The 17641-nt window shown below is 39.8% G+C and overlaps 1 protein-coding gene across 2 annotated transcripts in view; it reads right to left on the reverse strand.

Annotated features, from left to right (window-relative positions):
- Window positions 1–3297: 3297 nt before the first annotated feature.
- RCBTB1 (RCC1 and BTB domain containing protein 1) overlaps window positions 3298–17641 on the reverse strand; it is a 33009-nt gene continuing 18665 nt past the window's right edge. The window contains exons 8-12 of one of the 2 annotated variants that reach the window (XR_004030170.1): window positions 15133–15259; window positions 12055–12206; window positions 11253–11383; window positions 8253–8466; window positions 3298–5628 (exon numbers count right to left, since the gene is read on the reverse strand). Coding sequence is in view for 1 of the 2 variants with exons in the window: in XM_030813411.1 (XP_030669271.1) it covers window positions 5488–5628; window positions 11253–11383; window positions 12055–12206; window positions 15133–15259 (551 nt within the window). In the remaining variant the exon portion in view is untranslated. The remainder of the gene's footprint in view (window positions 5629–8252; window positions 8467–11252; window positions 11384–12054; window positions 12207–15132; window positions 15260–17641) is intronic. The other variant, XM_030813411.1, reaches the window with a different exon arrangement.

Below are 17641 nucleotides of genomic sequence, written 5' to 3' on the forward strand. Positions count from 1 at the left end.
CCAAATTTGCCTGTTTTTGTGTCACAAAGTCTGCTTTTGAAAAATCTCTTTTCAGCCAGTTATCATTTGGGGATTCATCATCTTCAAACAAACACCTAAATTTTAAATTGGACTCTGAATAAGAACATTACCAGGAGTATGCAAGAATGAAAAAAAAATTGACAGTTACATTTTTCTTAATCTAATAATATACAATTCTGGTTTTTATGCCCACACTACCATGTCTGACCCCTGAAAACTTCACATTCACAGTTCTCATTTTTTACCATGGTACTCTGATTTTCAATAATGCTACATCTCAAAATGGGTTTTAACTGAGTCTCCAGCATGGTGTCTGACATGTAATAAATAAGTACTTGAAAAATATTTGCAGGAGATGAAAAAGAACATTCCATTCCTGTTGTAATGGCAGCCCTAGCCTAAGTTCTTATATCTTAGGGACAAAATCTAAACCAGTGGATTTCAAATCTGGCCGCACATCAGAATCATGTGGGGCACTTTAAAAACTACAGAGGCGAAGACCCCATCCAACACCCTCTGAATAGATTTCCGCTAGTCTAGATGATTATTGATTACTGTAGCTTCAGCTTCCTATCCTGATAGTAAGTCTTAGCAAAGTTTTTGGTTATTGTTTTGTGTTGTTTTGTTTTGTTTTGTTTAAGACAGAGTCTCACTCTGTTGCCAGGCTGGAGTGCAGTGGCGAGATCTCCGCTCACTGCAATGTCTGCCTCCTAGGTTCAAGTGATTCTCCTGCCTCAGCCTCCCAAGTAGCTGGGACTACAGGCGTGCACCACCACGCCCAGCTAATTTTTGTACTTTTAGTAGAGATGGGGTTTCACCATGTTGGCCAGGATGGTCTCGATCTCTTGACCTCGTGATCTGCCTGCCTCGGCCTCCCAAAGTGCTGGGATTGCAGGCGTGAGCCACCGCGCCCGGCCATCTTAGCAAAGTTTATCTGACTAATCATTTTGATGTCATGATCTTTATTTAAAAAAAAATCCTTTGTTCCCCACTTTACTTTCACGTTTAACCTGTGACACAGCATGTAACTGTGCACCATGGAGCACCATGTGTTTGGTGGCCATGAGGCCAGCTACTGGGCAAACTACTAAGGCAGACCTGAGTATGAACTTCAGCTATGTCACTACTGAAAAACTTGAATCCGATTATTTAATCTGAGAATAATGCTGCCTACCTTATGGGACAAAATATGGACAGTAAATAAAATGTGAAGCAGACAGCACAATGTCTGGCACTGTGGGAAATAAATGTTAAAACACACGCAGGCACGCATGCACTCCCCTTGCTAACATTTCTGTCTTATTTTCTCCTTTTTTTTTTTTTTTTTTTTTTTTTTTTTTGAGACAGAGTCTGGCTCTGTCCCCCAGGCTGGAGTGCAGTGGCACCATCTCGGCTCACTGCAAGCTCCACCTCCTGGGTTCACGCCATTCTCCTGCCTCAGCCTCCCGAGTAGTTGGGACTACAGGCGCCCGCCACCACGCCCTGCTAATTTTTTTGTATTTTTAGTAGAGACAGGGTTTCACTGTGTTGGCCAGAATGGTCTCGAACTCCTGACCTCATGATCCACCCACCTCGGCCTCCCAAAGTGCTAGGATTACAGGCTTGAGCCCCCCCGCCTGGCCTATTTTCTCCATTCTAACCAAACTTAATTATGATAAGTTCTGGAAGGCTCATTAGCCCCCATCTCCAAGCCTTTGCTTGTGCCTCTAACTTTTTGTTTTGGAGATGAGCTAAAAGGACACTTTATATTTTCCCCTACCCAACACAAGCGTTATCTTCAGAACAACTAACTGTTTGTCATGTTAACCCTATTACTGTATTAGTCCGTTCTCACACTAGTATGAAGAAATACCAGACACTGGGTATTTTATAAAGGAAAGAGGTTTAATGGACTCAGTTCCGCATGGCTGGGGAGGCAAGAAACTTACAACTGTGGCAGAAGGGGAAGAGGCCCGTCTTATGTGGTGGCAGGTAAGCGAGAGCACGCAAAGCCCAGGGGGAACTGCCATTTATAAAACCATCAGATCTCGTAAGAACTCCCTCACTAGCATGAGAACAGCATGGGGGAAACCACCCCCATAATCCAATCACCTCCCAACAGGTCTCTCCCTCAACAACTGAGGATTACAATTCAAGATGAGATTTGGGTGGGGACACAGAGCCAAACCACATCATCCTATTTGGTCTTCTCTCACTGACTGTTATGAAAAGCTCTTTATAAGTATCTCATTGTGTTGTTAATTCCTAAACCTATCTCACTCTCTCCTAATAATTCATATGTTCCTTGAGGATAGGGAATATGACTTTCCCTTCATTTAAGTACCCCCAAAGGTACAGACACATTTTGCTACAGTGCCAGTTCAACTGTACTACCTTTCAGCAGGAATAAAATCCAAAGATTTCTATGATGTTTGTTTGTGTATAGTTGAGAATCAAGCAGTTGACATGTTCATGGTGGTACCTATTTTTAGCCTGATACCCATTAAGAATCATACCACTGATTTTTTTATTGTGGTAAAATATATATATAACCTAAAATTTGCCATCCCAATCATTTTTAACTGTATGGTTCAATGGCATTAAACATCCATTTTTGTGCAACCATCACCACCATGCACCTAAAGCAGCGGTCCCCAACCTTTTTGGCACCAGGGACTGGTTTCGTGGAAGACAATTTTTCCACGGACCATGGGGATGGGGCGGTTGGTGGGGGGTGGGGAGGACGGTTTTGGAATGAAATTGGTCCACCTCAGATCACCAGGCATTAGATTCTCATATGGAGCGCACAACCTAGATCCCTTGCATACTCAGTTCACTATAGGGTTTGCACTCCTACGAGAATCTAATGTTCTGCTGTTGCCACTGATCTGACAGGAGGCGGAACTCAGGCAGTAATGCTCACTTATCCGCCACTCACCTCCCGCTGTGCGACCTCTTCCTAATACGCCAGAGACCAATATGGGTCTCGGGTGGCCCGAGGGCTGGGGATCCCTGACCTAAAGGACTCTTCATCTTGGAAAACTGAAACTCTGTATCCATTAAACAAGTTCCCCATTCTCCTCTCCCCTCAGACCCTGGCAATGACCATTCTACTATGTCTCTATGAATTTGACTAAGTATATCACACAAGTGGCATCACATAGTATTTGTCTGTGAGTGGCTTATTTCACCCAGCATAATATCCTCAAGTTCATCTCTGTGCACCATGTGTCAGAATTTCTTTCCTTTTTAAGGCTGAAGACTACTGATTTTGAGGGAAAAAAACAACTCTACGTGCCTGTTTTAATGTTACTTTGTTTATTAACATGTCATTCTAAATATTACATAAATAGTTTATATACTAGAGTATCAAACATTGTTCCAGTAAGAAGTTCAAGAGTACATTTAGGGCTATCTTAAGAAATATGAATACTTTGGCTTCCATTATTATATTAGATGAAAAAAATCAATTCAAATAAGAGTTGTCATATCCTGCTATGATTAACAAAAAACCAAGTAGAAAAATAAGAGAGTGTATTTAAAAAAAAAATAAAGATAATCAAATGCTTTTTGAAAGACCTGTTCTCTTCACTGCCACACATACTCATACAAATGACTTAGTAATCTAATATGAGAAGTGGTCCTTCACTTATATTAGGAACTTGGTAAATATTTGTTGAATGAATGAACTATCTATGGATATGAATTTCTACTTGAATTTGTGCCTTTTTTGAAAAAAAATTTTCAAGTAAGAGCAATAGTAAACATACTGAAGTTCACATTTTGCTCCGACCATAAGCCTATATAGAACAGTGATTGTTACAAACACCACCCATCGTAGCACAAATCAATGTGCATTTCTGAACCTAGTAAGAAAAGTTCTATCATGTTGTAGAACGAATTCTAACCGAATAATTCACTGGGCTTCAATCACTTGTGATATGGTCAAGAAAAGGGGGCTGGGGCTACTAGGCTTGTATCTATTTCAGCTATCAATGAATTCCTATCTTTGGGGCCTCACTCTCCTTCCCACCCCAATAGACACAAATTTAAAAACATTGCTAAAAATAGCAGCTGCAGCATGTCTTCACCCACTTGTAATTTGGCTCTGAAAATGTATTCAGGCTCCAGGTTCAGAAGAGAGACTTTCCAAGCAGGAGACAAAATTCACTAAGGGAGCTCACTCAAACGGAAATGAGTTCATGGACCAGAGAGCAAAGCAAAACATTGCTCTTAAAGCAAGCTCAACGGACACACATGATGAAACTCACAGTTGAACACTCTTGCATCCCAAAGTCACCTTCCATAACCAGTTCAAAAAAACTACTGTCTTTTAATAGGATCTTTTCAGGAACACCATAATTTTGGTGCTTTTTCAAGGTGAAATTGTGCTAATTGTTATACCTAAGATGTTTAAAAACAGAGGAAAACCAAAAGTGAAAGATGATAAAGTTTCAAATAAGCCAATGTGTGATGGATTTGGCCTAAAGTAGATAAAGCAAATTCCATTAAGTCCTGTAAGTGGGTTGACTTGAAGAACCACTTCTTCCAGTCATATATAGTAGATATGATGATTCAGCAGCCATAATTTAGGAAGGCAAGAGTATACTATATATGTCATTATTTTCCTCTTAAGTTTGCATTTATAGAAGAAAGTGGGGGGGACAATTTAAACTTGAGTTCTCAAGTTCTACCTTAATGAAATAAAACACCATTGGATAAGTAGTGGAGATTCTAATTTATAAAATATTCACCTTCATCAAATTTCTTTCATTATCAACTTTTCACGGATACTTCTAAATTACTATTCTTTATGCATTTAAATCTTAAGAGAAATCTTGACTAACCTAGAAAATTTATCTTTACATAATTATCATTTCAACAGGTTTAACATACGTTAAACTGAATATTACTTTGATATATCTTGAAGTTAAAAAAGTCATCAACGCAAGCACACAAACAAAAGTCTAAAACAATCTTAATTATTCCTTCACAGTAAGGCTACTAAACTAGCAACTAGGGCAGCACTTAACAATCCCCCACGTCAGCATCTTTAATTCACGATGGGGCCTCTCATTCATCTCACAATTCCCCAACTATCACTGCTCCTGCTGTCAGAAGATTGTTGATATGTGGCCCAGGAGAGTTGCTGCCAACTTCCCCTTTCCAAGTTCAGAAGTTCCTCTAATCAAAAATGAAAACAAGACCAAAAACGAGTAAACTTTCACCCTTTTACATGTTCCAGCCCAAATTTAAGAAAGGTCACATTTAAAATACACTTATCTGGAAACAAGAGTTGTTTAAAATGGGCTCAAGAAAAGCCATACACCCTTGATGTGTTCCTACACAGACAACTGTGTCCCAGATGTGGAAAAACACAACCTGATGGTCTTTTACCTGCAGAATTACATCACCCGTAGAGCACAAACTGGACACATCCTCAACAGTGCCCCAGAGCACTCACACAGAACCCAGCAGCCTTGCGCTTCAGTTCTTAAAGGCTCCACATTTACTGGCTTTAGCAATGAATTCCTTTAGCAGAGGGCCATCCATTTGCCAAAATGCTGCAGTCTGTGTAACTTCTGTCAAATGATTGATGCAAAACTTAAAGCAGAATTCTTCTAAATCCTGGACACACACAACAAAAATAAAAACAAAAAGGGCTTTTTAGGCAACTTTGATTGAATTACTTCTCTCTAAGCCCTTCACCCCAAATCTCTCACCCTCCCCCAGAAAAGATATTTGAGAGGCCAGATACCTAAAACTAGGCAAAAAGGTGACCACAGGTAGGTGTGAGAAAAACACATACTATTTATTCAACACAGTAAAAGCAATGGTCCCCTAACTCAAAGTGTGATTCATCAAAACACACACACATATACACGCGGGCACACACACACACACGCAAGATCTACAAGGGAAAGAATTTCCTGCACGATTATCACATAATCTAGTTAAAGACATTGTTGTAAAAGGCAGAATGCCACTTTAGTCCGCAGAATGTGTTTTGTCACATTCAAGACATCAGAGAAAAGAATTAAGATGTGGGTTAGTTTAAGAAACAGAAAGGTAATGAAGAGATATGGTCAACCTAAAGTGGCACATTAAAAACAAAATCCCAGCCAGGCACGGTGGCTCACGCCTGTAGTCCCAGCACTTTGGGAGGCTCAGGTGGGTGGATCACTTGAGGTCAGGAGTTCGAGACCAGCCTGGCCAACATAGGGAAAGCCCGTCTCTAGTAAAAATACAAAAATTAGCCGGGCGTGGTGGTGGGTGCCTGTAATCCCAGCTACTCAGGAGGCTGAGGCAGGAGAATCGCTTGAACCCGGGAGGCGGAGGTTGCCATGAGCCAAGATCGCACCACTGCACTCCAGCCTGGAAGACAGGAGTGAAACTCCATCTCAAAAAAAAAAATAAAAAGAAGTTTTATACACAATGTAGGTATAAAAATGGTGCCGCTAATCACAATTCACTTTATACACTCATGAAAATGGTTCTATCAAACTGCCTTCCCTTCCCCTCCAATTAGTTTGAACTACTGAGGTATCTGGGTATGCAATAAATATTCAAAAGTTCCAAACATTAAAAGCCAAACTAGAGAATTCTGAAAACAATCTAAATCTGGGTTGTGTAAGTAACTAATTAAACCTTGGTTGAGGCAGATCTATGTAAAGGGAAGCCCTGAATGCATGTGGTAAGGGAAGTTTGAATTTGCAAGTTCACCAGAGAGCGGCACAGTCAAGCTGAACCACTTAGCAACCAGTGCCCAGGGTCGGTTTGCCTCTGATGAGTGAATTCGACAAACGCTCTTCCGACTTGACCTCTCTTTAGTATTATAAGAATCTATATAATCTGTTCCTTTCATTCTGCAAAGGATCAAATCTTCAATAACAGGCAAGAAAATGCAACTCCTGCCCAAGTGAGAAGTCAACTATAACAGGGCTGGTTATAGTTGACTTCTTACTTCTAACTGGGCTTTAAATAAAACAGTTCCAAGAAGGACCAGAAGGATCATGTGACCAGGAGATGAACAAAGTTCCTGACAGAATGAAAGTCCTCTTACAGCCCAGGGAATAGCAAAGTGGACAGAGTATAAAAACAGAAGGGTCTAATACAGTCTTCTTGGTATTAGAAACTAAACTCTGTTTATGACATTATGTGGTAGAATAATTATAAAGTGTTCTAAGGCAAATGAGATAAAATACCAGATTTATTGTCATTAGCAAAGAAGATAAAAATAAAAACTGCTCTTCTGAAATAATTTATAAATCATTCCAAATCTTTCAACATTTAAACTATTCCAATCAATATATATACTCTGAAAATAAGTTGTTTTTCCTTTCCACAAATTTTCCTTAGTAACAAAACAAAACACAGAGCATTGATGGTCTTAACATCCTCATTTTCAAAAATGCTAATGCAGCCTCTCAGGGAGTTCTTACCCTGTCCTAAAACTCCAAAGCTAAACTAGTTGAATGTTAATAACTTGAAGACCACCTAACCAGGGTGAGCAGGTGCCTCGACATCACGGCTCCCCACAAGACACATTCCAGATGACACAAGATCACGAATCACACCTAACTCTGTTCAACCTGTTGTTAGAGTAACTGCAAAACAAAACCCCAAAACTGTCAGTCTATAATTCACGTTATAGCACGCCAGGTACAAAATATTCCAAATCAAAGAAGTTTTGTTTTGTTCTCAAAATGTACTTAAACATTCTACCATATGGAGAAAACATAATTTATCTCATTACGCAAAAAACATTTGTCAGCCTACTGCTGATCAAAGACTTTTCATTTGGCCCACCAAAAGAAGAAAAAAATGCTGGCCACCAAGCCTTAACACCAAGCTGTCCAATACTCATACCTCAGACCAACTTTAGAATTAGATTCCGGGGCTCATGTTTATCGCTTCCCTCCAAAAGCAAGATCGTAAGATATAAGTTGCTCAGCACATAGGATTTCTGGAAAGTTCTCTACTCTGGTTAAACAAATAATACTTCCCAACTGTTTCTCTTAATGTTCAAACACACACAAAAATAAAAAATTTCCTGAAAAGAATCAGTTTACAGTGTGCGACTGATCTATCTTGAAACAATGTTTTATCCACATTTTCTCCCTGACGTCAATATTTATTCAGGTCTGTACCAAAGGAATATCTGAGTGCTCCTTTGTCAAGTCCTTCTTAAGAAAACTTGTGGACAGTTTGACAACACGTTCATAGCCAGGGCTCCACACTCATCAACTTACTTTTGAAACTCCCTGTAACGACTGAGTCCATACATTTTTGTTGCTTTAATGTGTGTACATTTGCTTCAAAGCTATCTTGTCAAAAGGGGGCATGGAGGAACCTCAGGTACTTTCGTAGAAAGAGAAGAAACATTGGAAGCAGGTAGTTTCCATCTTCCTAGCATTTTGGCCCACAGAACGAAGGCAAAGTCATCTAGTATCCCCAAGTTGAGCTCTAAAAATAATAGTTTTTGCAGTTAATTTCTAACCTGACTCATCAGTAGCTTCCAATCAACTAATAAACACAGGAAGAAGGCTTTCTTTTTAAGAGATGGCAGTCTCACTATGTTGTCCAGGCTGGTCTCAAACTCCTAGCCTCAAGCAATCCTCCCACTTCAGCATCCTGAGTAGCTAGAATACAGGCATGAGCCACTGTGCCCAGCTATGGATTTTAATTTTGTACTCCAGAACTTCATTCATGTACTCACTATATCTTGTAGTATTAAGGAAATAAAATGTAAAAGCACATTAGTCAATTACGTAACTTGTATTATAACCTAAGAAATATACCCTAGAAAGAGGCCTGGCGCAGTGGCTCATGCCTATAATCCCAGCACTTTGGAAGGCTGAGGTGGGAGGGACACTTGAGCCCAGAAGTTCAAGACCAGCCTGGGCAACATAATGAAACCCTGTCTCTACAACAAATAAAAAATAATAAATTAGCTGGGTGTGGTAGCACACATCCGTAGTCCCAGTTCCTGGACTGGGAAGGAAGGAGGACTGCTTGAGCCCAGGAAGTTGAGGCTACAGTGAGCTGTGATCACACCACTGTGCTTCAGCCTGGGCGACAGAACAAGACCCTGTATCACCAGGAAAAAAAAAATACATATAAATTATGAATATATATATACACACACACATACATATACGCCCTAGAAATAAAGAGGTGACTCTTTCTGTCTTCTTTCTATTCTTTAATTTTTCTACGTTGAATGTGTAATATTTGTAGGATTTTAAGTTTTTTTAAACTTTTTTTTTTGAGACAGAGTCTTGCTCTGTTGCCCAGGCTGGAGTGCAGTGGTACAACTTCTGCCTCCCAGATTCAAGCAATTCTCCTGCCTCAGCCTCCCGAATAGCTGGGATTACAGGTATGCACCACGACACCCAGCTAATTTTTGTATTTTTATAGAGACAGGGTTTCACCATGTTGGCCAGGCTGGTCTCAAACTCCTGATCTCAAGTGATCTGCCCATCTTGGCCACCCAAAGTGCTGGGATTACAGGCGTGAGCTCCAAGCCTGGCCATTTTTCTTTTTTTTAAGCACACCTTCATGGTGAAGGTATTTCAAATGTTTTCACTCATTCATTTAATTCAACATGCATTTTTGAGCACCAGCTCCACGACCATACTGTGACAGACTCTGGGGAATCACACATATTTGGAGTCTTTCTAAAGGAAGTTTTTATCGTGTTTATACTTAATATGAGAAAAATGAAAACTAGTAAAGGAAATGACCTGCTGGCACAGGAAGCAGCAGCAGAGACTTTTTCTGTAAACTTCCTAGGACAGATCTTAGCTAAAGGTGAGGAAGAAGTTTCCAGCAACTTGAGCCAAGACATCTGCCTCTGCCCAGGTTGTTTTCACTGGTGTTAGTCAGCAAGGTCTGATCCTGAGTATGGAACTCGTTAACAAGCAGGAGGAGCGTGGAGAGGCCCAGAAAGGATTCTAACATCAGTCACCAAATGGATAGAAAAGGCACTAACCAAATTTAAAATTATACCACCGGGTGGAAATAAAATCTAAGGAAACAGCTTTTCTAATAAAGAGGTTCAGGGTGTCACAGGAAGGACAGGAAAAAATCATACCCCATTTTCTATTAGAAATGATTTACTTTGATCATCATTCCATCTGTTGTCGGGCTGCAGACAAAGTCAGCTACATTTGACCTTATCAAATATTTATAATCAGAATACAGCCTCAAACAAAAACAGGATACATTTTGAAAATATCGTGGTCAACTTTGATCCTTACGTGTGATGAAGTGTGTCCTCTGTTATACCTCAAAGGACACAGCTGCAGATCTTTGCAGGTGTTTGATAAACTCCTTGATACCAGATATTCTGCTTTGTCAAATGACAACAAAGTATCTGCAAGGATAGGCTAATTGTATCATTCTACATGCATACCTTAGCTAGACATTCTGAAACTCCAAGGCTATTGCTCTCTACCTTTTATTCTCTCTGAATCTGTGAAACCAACCATACCTGCCTTTAGCTCACTGATCATCCTTAATGCTTCCTTTAAGGTACTATCTTCATCCAGTTCAACATTTATCAGGTGCCTAATATGTGCCAGGCACTATAGGGTATACAGATGAATGAGACAGTTCCTACTCACGAGGAGCTTACAGTCTGATGCTTTGGTTCTTCAAAAAAAACGCACACAAACTTTCAGACTCCCAAAAGCCCATTAATTCACAGGCTCAAGAGATCTGTGAATCCCAGATTAAGAACTCAACCCAGTGCAAAAACAAAAGGAGTCCACAGCAAGTTCTTAACAGGTAAATAACTGTGAGCTGTAATTAGACACTAATAGAATTGCAGAGCATACACAGATACAAATCATACGCATCCCCAGCTTATGACAGGGCAGAGGTGGAAAGACAGCAAGGTGAGTCTTGAAATAAACACATATGCTGACATTAAGAAAGACTTGAAACTAAAATATGCTGTTTGTTAGTCCAATTAGGTGTGGCACCTTCTGTTCCAACCTGCAGCACAGCTGCTAGGACCTTGGTTCGTTTCCTGTCTTACTTAGAAATGAAAGTAGAGGAACAACGACTTTTGAAACAATGAAGAGGGAATTAAGAAGCAAGGGCAGATTTCAGTTTTCAATGGGTTCACTGATTCCCTAAACAGAAGTGGAGAGACTCATCGTTTTCCATGCCTCACGCAAGAAGTAGGGGAGACGAGCACGAAGGGAGTTAAGGGTGGTTTGGTTTCTGTTTGCTGTTTAAGTTACCTCTGCATCATATCTGACTGCAGCAGAGAATAGCGAAAAGGCATTCTCCACAGTAATTCCTCTCTTGATAATGTGCTGACAAAGCTTTTTCAGTCTGTTTTCACAGTAAGATGTCGCCAAATCCAGAAGACCTAAAAGGAAGATACGTGAAAGGTTTAATCAAATGTATAATAATTTCCAATACACAGAGATTTTGTTTTGGTGAACACAGGTGTACAGGTAAATTAGAAGTTTCTTAGTGGACAAGATTCTGAATTTGAGTAAATAAATTCTCTTTTTTACTGTTTGCCTTCTCCACTTCCACACCTCTCCTATATTTACTTTATACAATTTCTTCAATAGTACAAAGAAAGGGCAAAAAATGCAATTTCAATCCTCATTTTGTTTCTAAAATGCTAAATGCATTAGCAACTTATACTTCACTATTAGAAAATTAAAATAAGCCCATAGCTTAATACCTAGGTGATGGGTTGATAGGTACAGCAAATCACCATGGCACACGTTTACCTATGTAACAAGCCTACACATCCTGCACATGTACCCCAGAACTTAAAAATAAATTTAAAAAAAAAAAAAGTCCTTCAGTAACATTAGAACAAAAAAGCCTATGGTCATAAACTAGGTCCAAAACTATTAACCATAATATTCACACAATACTATTTTTAAAGATATTTACTTCAAATCTTTTTTAAGCACCAAATTAAAGCCAATACACCTGAAGCTTTTTACATTTCAGGACTAAGAATATGAGGGGATATATTCTCGACCATGTGGCTTGTCCATCCCAGTGCTACCGTGGTACCTATAGCATCTTCTGGCGGCAGGTCGACCGTGTCTGTGTAGAGGTACTGGAGAAAGGCACGATACACTGGGTAGGAAAACTGGTCGATTTCTATCACTTCCTTCATGTCTTCATTCCAATATGACTGGAACATGGATCGAAAATGCTCACACCTAAAACAGAAAAGCAAAAGTCTTATTTGTTCAGCAGCAATTTTAAAAAAAGAAAAAAAAATTACCTAATTAAGTTGACAAAATCAGATAAACAGAAGTATCCTTGGGCCGGGCATGGTGGCTCACGCCTGTAATCCCAGCACTTTGGGAGGCCAAGCGGGTAGATCACCTGAGGTCAGGAGTTCGAGACCAGCCTGACCAACATGGAGAAACCCTGTCTCTACTAAAAATACAAAATTAGCTGGGCGTGGTGGTGCATGCCTATAATCCCAGCTACTCAGGAGGCTGAGGCAGGAGAATCGCTTGAACCTGGGAGGTGGAGGTTGTGGCAAGCCAAGATCGCGCTTCTGCACTCTAGCCTGGCAACAAGAGCAAACTCCTTCTCAAAAAAAAAAAAAAAAAAAAAAGAAGTATCCTTAACTACTATCTGGGCCTGCACACACCGGGATCACAGACCTTTAGTTAGCACCCAAAAAACATTCCACATGCAAGTGGTTTTTGTACATGCCTTTTATATACACTTTCATTTTTTATAACTCCTATTAAATACTAATAGGTATACATAGAGCCTGGAAGTACCTAGCACTTCCACTACTGTTTCCATTTGATGGTCCCCAAGATTTTTTTGCTCCTTTGTTTTTTTTAAAATGACGTACAGAAATGCATTTTAAACAATAAAGTGAAAGAAATTCGGAAACAAGAGTTCAAAACTTCTGACTATATATTAACATTAAAATGATTCATTTGTTTTTTGTTTTACGTAATAAGTATATTCTTAAAACTGTTTTATACGTTAACTGGATTACATCAAGCTGATTATTGTCTCATTATCTGACAATTTTTCTTCTTTTCTGACTCATAGTCAAAACAGCCATCACTCCTTTTTTTTTCCTTTATGCATTGCCTGCTCCCCTTCCTCTCTTCCCAGGCCTGCTACAAGCTTATTTATAAAACACTCACATCCACTAGGATAGTCAGATATTTCAAGAAAACCTGAGCAGCTCCTACACTGTATTTACATGTACAAAGCCACCTACATAAGAAACTGATTTCTGAATATTGGATTTTTCTTATGTATAACATAGTTATATCTTTCCAAAAATCGTATTTTTAAATTATTTTAAAGTGAGATACGGCACACAAAGTATTTTGAGGTGCAGTGGCTCAAGCCTGTAATTCTAGAACTTTGGGAGGCTGAGGCAGGTCAGCCTCAATCACCTGAGGTCAGGAGTTCAAGACCGGCCTGGCCAACATGGCGAAACTTCGTCTCTACTAAAAATACAAAAATTAGCTGGGCGTGGTAGTGCATGATTGTAATCCCAGCTACTTGGGAGGCTGAGGCTGGAAGATCGCTTCAACACAGGAGGTGGAGGTTGCAGTGAGCTGGTATTGCACCACTGTACTCTAGCCTAGGTGACAGAATGAGACTCTGTCTCAAAAAAAAAAAAAAAAAAAAAAATCCATTCAGAATACTAAAAAAGCAGCTTCACTTACATAAAAAATTACTCTACCTGAGAAGTAAAAAAGAAATAGTTGTCTATGAAAGAATCATGGATTTCATGGTCCGAAAACTGTACATGAAAGGAATAGACTGGCTGACCACAGGTGCACAGACAGAAACAGTTCCAGTTCATCTTTTCAATTAATACTGTGGTTCAGATATTTACTCCCTTAGGTAAGGAATGACATAGGGCTTTTCTGTTCCTTTCAAATGTATTTCTTTGCCAATAGGTTTTTACCTAAATTTCCAAGAAGACTTGTAAATGGCCACTTTAATGGTCTTAGCTTATGTGCCTTTTTCTGCAATGGCAACCTTCGTGGCAAACAGTTACTAATAAATGCATAGTTCCCTCACATTTATACAAGGAACTATATCTAAAAAACTTTTTTTTTTTTTTTTTTCATTTTTGAGATAAGATCTCACTCTGTCTCCCCGGATGATCACAGCTTACCATAGCCTTGATCTGCTGGGCTCAAGCAATCCTTCCACCTCAGCCTCCGGAGTAGCTGTAACTACAGGAATGCACCACCACACCTGGCTAATTTTTTCTATTTTTTGTAGAGACAGTGTCTCGCTGTATTGCCTAGGCTGGTCTCAGACTCCTGGGATCAAGTGATATTCCCGCCTTGGCCTCCCAAAGTCCTAGGATTACAGGCATGAGCCACCACGCTCAGCCTAGAACATTCTTTAATTGGTAATTGGATGTTCCTTAGAAACAGAAGCACAGCATTCCTGACTATGAGAGTTTTCTGCTTAATCTATAATTAAAAGACGGCATATACACTTTTCAATAATAACGTTTTGTATTTTCTTTAACCACGTAAACAAATTTTCTGATGGAAATGAGTATTCACAAGATCCTTAATTTAAAAAACAATATAAGCTGGGCACGGTAGCTTACATCTGTAATGCCAGCACTTTGGGAGGCTGAGGCGGGCAGATCACCTGAGATCGGGAGTTCGAGACCAACCTGACCAACATGGAGAAACCCCATCTCTATCATAAATACAAAATTAGCCAGGCACGGTGGCGCATGCCTGTAATCCCAGCTACTCAGGAGGCTGAGGCAGGAGAATCACTCAAACCCGGGAGGCAGAGGTTGCGATGAGCTGAGATCGCGCCACTGCACTCCAGCCTGAGCAACAAGAGTGAAACTCTGTCTCAAACAAACAAACAAACAAAAAACCAATATAGACAAATACTTAAACTCCTACATTACACTTTTTCTAAAACGCTCCATGAGTGTCACAAAAAACTCTTTGACATGAAATGGACTGATACTCTCTGCAAAAATATTACGTAGTGACATTTCTCTCTACTACCAAGGCTATTGTTTATCAGTATTCATTTTGTGGAATAACAAAGAAATAGAAATGGCAAAAATAAAGTCAAGTTATTGATGTCTCTGAGCTCATGCAAAAATACCTGATTTTCAAAACAGCTTTATGGACATGAATATATTTTCCATCAATTCGAAACTTCAGATCGGCAGTTTCTGGACTATCAAATTCTTTCTTCAGTGATTCTGCAACTGTCAAAAAGTCTTCATGCTCTGAAGGCAACAAACATATATTAATATGGAAAGTTCAAGGAACAGACTGAAGATTCAAAAGACTTCAAAAAGATCATCATGACCGTGGTGGAAAATTCCACTTGTTTTTTTTTTCAAGAGTTCATACCTTGTTTGACAAATCAATTCTACGGTATTAAAATAGTATCCTGCATCTATAAACTACCAAAGAAAACCACCAAGAGATGGTATTTAGAAAGGTCAAATACCATCTTATATGCTTAGTTATACATTAGAAATGTATATTTTTAAAGAAAAAAATTATAGGTACTTCATGATAACATAATAACCCCCTCTCAAAACGAATGGTTCTCTTCTAAGACTAAGAATTTGTTTTCCTTGACTGAAACACTAAGAATATCTTTTTTCTGCTTTGGGGTACTTTCAAGGGGTCAGCATACCCAACTCAAGGACGTGCAAGAAACAAACTTACCAATTAAATGGTAATGCTAAGCGGTCATGTTCTCAAGCAGAGAAACTCTTTCCTAAGTATCTGGAATCTAAACATCTCTGTTAACCCTAAAAATCACTATATGCATAATCCTTACTCACTGTCTAAACACAGAGCAAATTCACTTAGAAACAACACCTATATGAAGGGAACAGTTTTATAAGAACACACGATCACCTTACCTGATAAGAAGAATTGCTATTGTGGTTATATGTAAGTAGAACTGTGTTACTACAAGGAAAAGTAAAGGCACTTGTACAAATTCCCACAATGTTTTCTTGTGTTTTATATGTATGAAAGAAGAAAAGAAGTAGAAAAAGGCTAATGGGGAAATTTTTTTAAATTCCAGAGATCCTCACCAGGCATCGAATCAAGCTGCTATGGATACACAAAGCAAGTTTCAACTGCCCACAGCTGAGTTAATAATCAGCGTCTTAATCAAAGACCTCAGCTTCCAAGCCTGGGATGAACCTGTTTCCCTTGGTAGCCTGCTGTCAGCAGGGCAACTCCTAGAGGAGGGACAACAGCTAAAACCTAGGCTGAAACTTAACAAATGAGCTTATCTGCAAGCTTTATCATCAGAATCTCCTAAGGAATTATCTTTCACCTAAGCCCTGTGACCTTAACTGACAGCCCTCCCTCCACCCCATGCAATGCAGAGCTCTCCCGGCTACAGAGGAAAGGTAGAAAACCTCTCAAAAGTCAGGCTTCCCCTGACCTTGCAACCTGGATCACTGGTGGGTAAAAGAATACAAATGACTAAGATGGGCCAAGAGTCCAGGAGTCTAGATTGCTACCCCCACCCATCCAAAAAAAAACCACTTCTCATCAGTGCCTCAACTTCTGCATCCAGTCTTAGGCTGAAATGACTCTTTCTCCTCTTTGCTCCTGGCAACAAGTATAGTACATCCTTTCAGAGAAGAAATCCTCCTCAGAGGGGTGAATTCACCATGTGACTTTATTTCTAACACTCAGATGAGATCACAAGGTGAGAGGGAAAAAACACTTTTGACTTTTAGTGGGTGGAAGGGAAAGAAGTTATCTAGGACAGCAGTCCCCAACCTTTTTGGTACCAGGGACCAGTTTTGTGGAAGACAATTTTTCCACGCACCGGGGCGGGAAGGAGGATGGTTTGGGGATGATTCAAGCACATTATGTTTATTGTGCACTTAATTTTTATTATTGTTACACTGTAATATGTAATGAAATAATTACACAACTCACCATAATGTAGAATCAGTGGGAGTCCTGAGCTTGTTTTCCTACAACTGGACGGCCCCATCTGGGGGTGATGGGAGACAGTGACAGATCATCTAGGCATTAGATTCTCATAAGGAGCTCGCAACCTGTATCCCTCGCATGTGCAGTTCACAATAGGGCTCACGCTTCTACGAGAATCTGATACCGCTGCTGATCTGATGGGAGGTGGAGCTCAGGCGGTAATGTGAGTGATGGGGAGCAGCTGTAAAAACAGACGAAGCTTCGCTCACTGCCACTCACCTCCTGCTGTGCAACCCAGTTAATAACAGGCCACGGACCAGTACAGGCATATGGCCTGGGGTTTGGGGACCCCGATCTAGGAGGATATATTCAATGACCATATTTTTTCCAAACTTAACATTTAAATTGTTAGGACATTTGTTCTGAAAAGAATGCCTGTGCCATTTTAAGATGTAAGAACTGGGGGAAGCCTTTTATAACAAGTCCAGGTTAAGTAGTATATACAAATCTGAAGACGTGTACAGAAGTGCTTCAGCTGTGCATGCCATACATGTGCAATTCTGGCCAAATAGTCCCATTCAGTGAAACAATTATTTTCCAATCACAATACTCACTGCAAAAAAAAAAACAACTGTATTATACCTAAAGAACATGGCAAAATGAAGTAAAAGGGAGTATTCAATTGGTTTCAC

Source organism: Nomascus leucogenys, chromosome 5 (genome assembly GCF_006542625.1).
Source record: "Nomascus leucogenys isolate Asia chromosome 5, Asia_NLE_v1, whole genome shotgun sequence".
Classification (NCBI taxonomy): Eukaryota; Metazoa; Chordata; class Mammalia; order Primates; family Hylobatidae; genus Nomascus; species Nomascus leucogenys.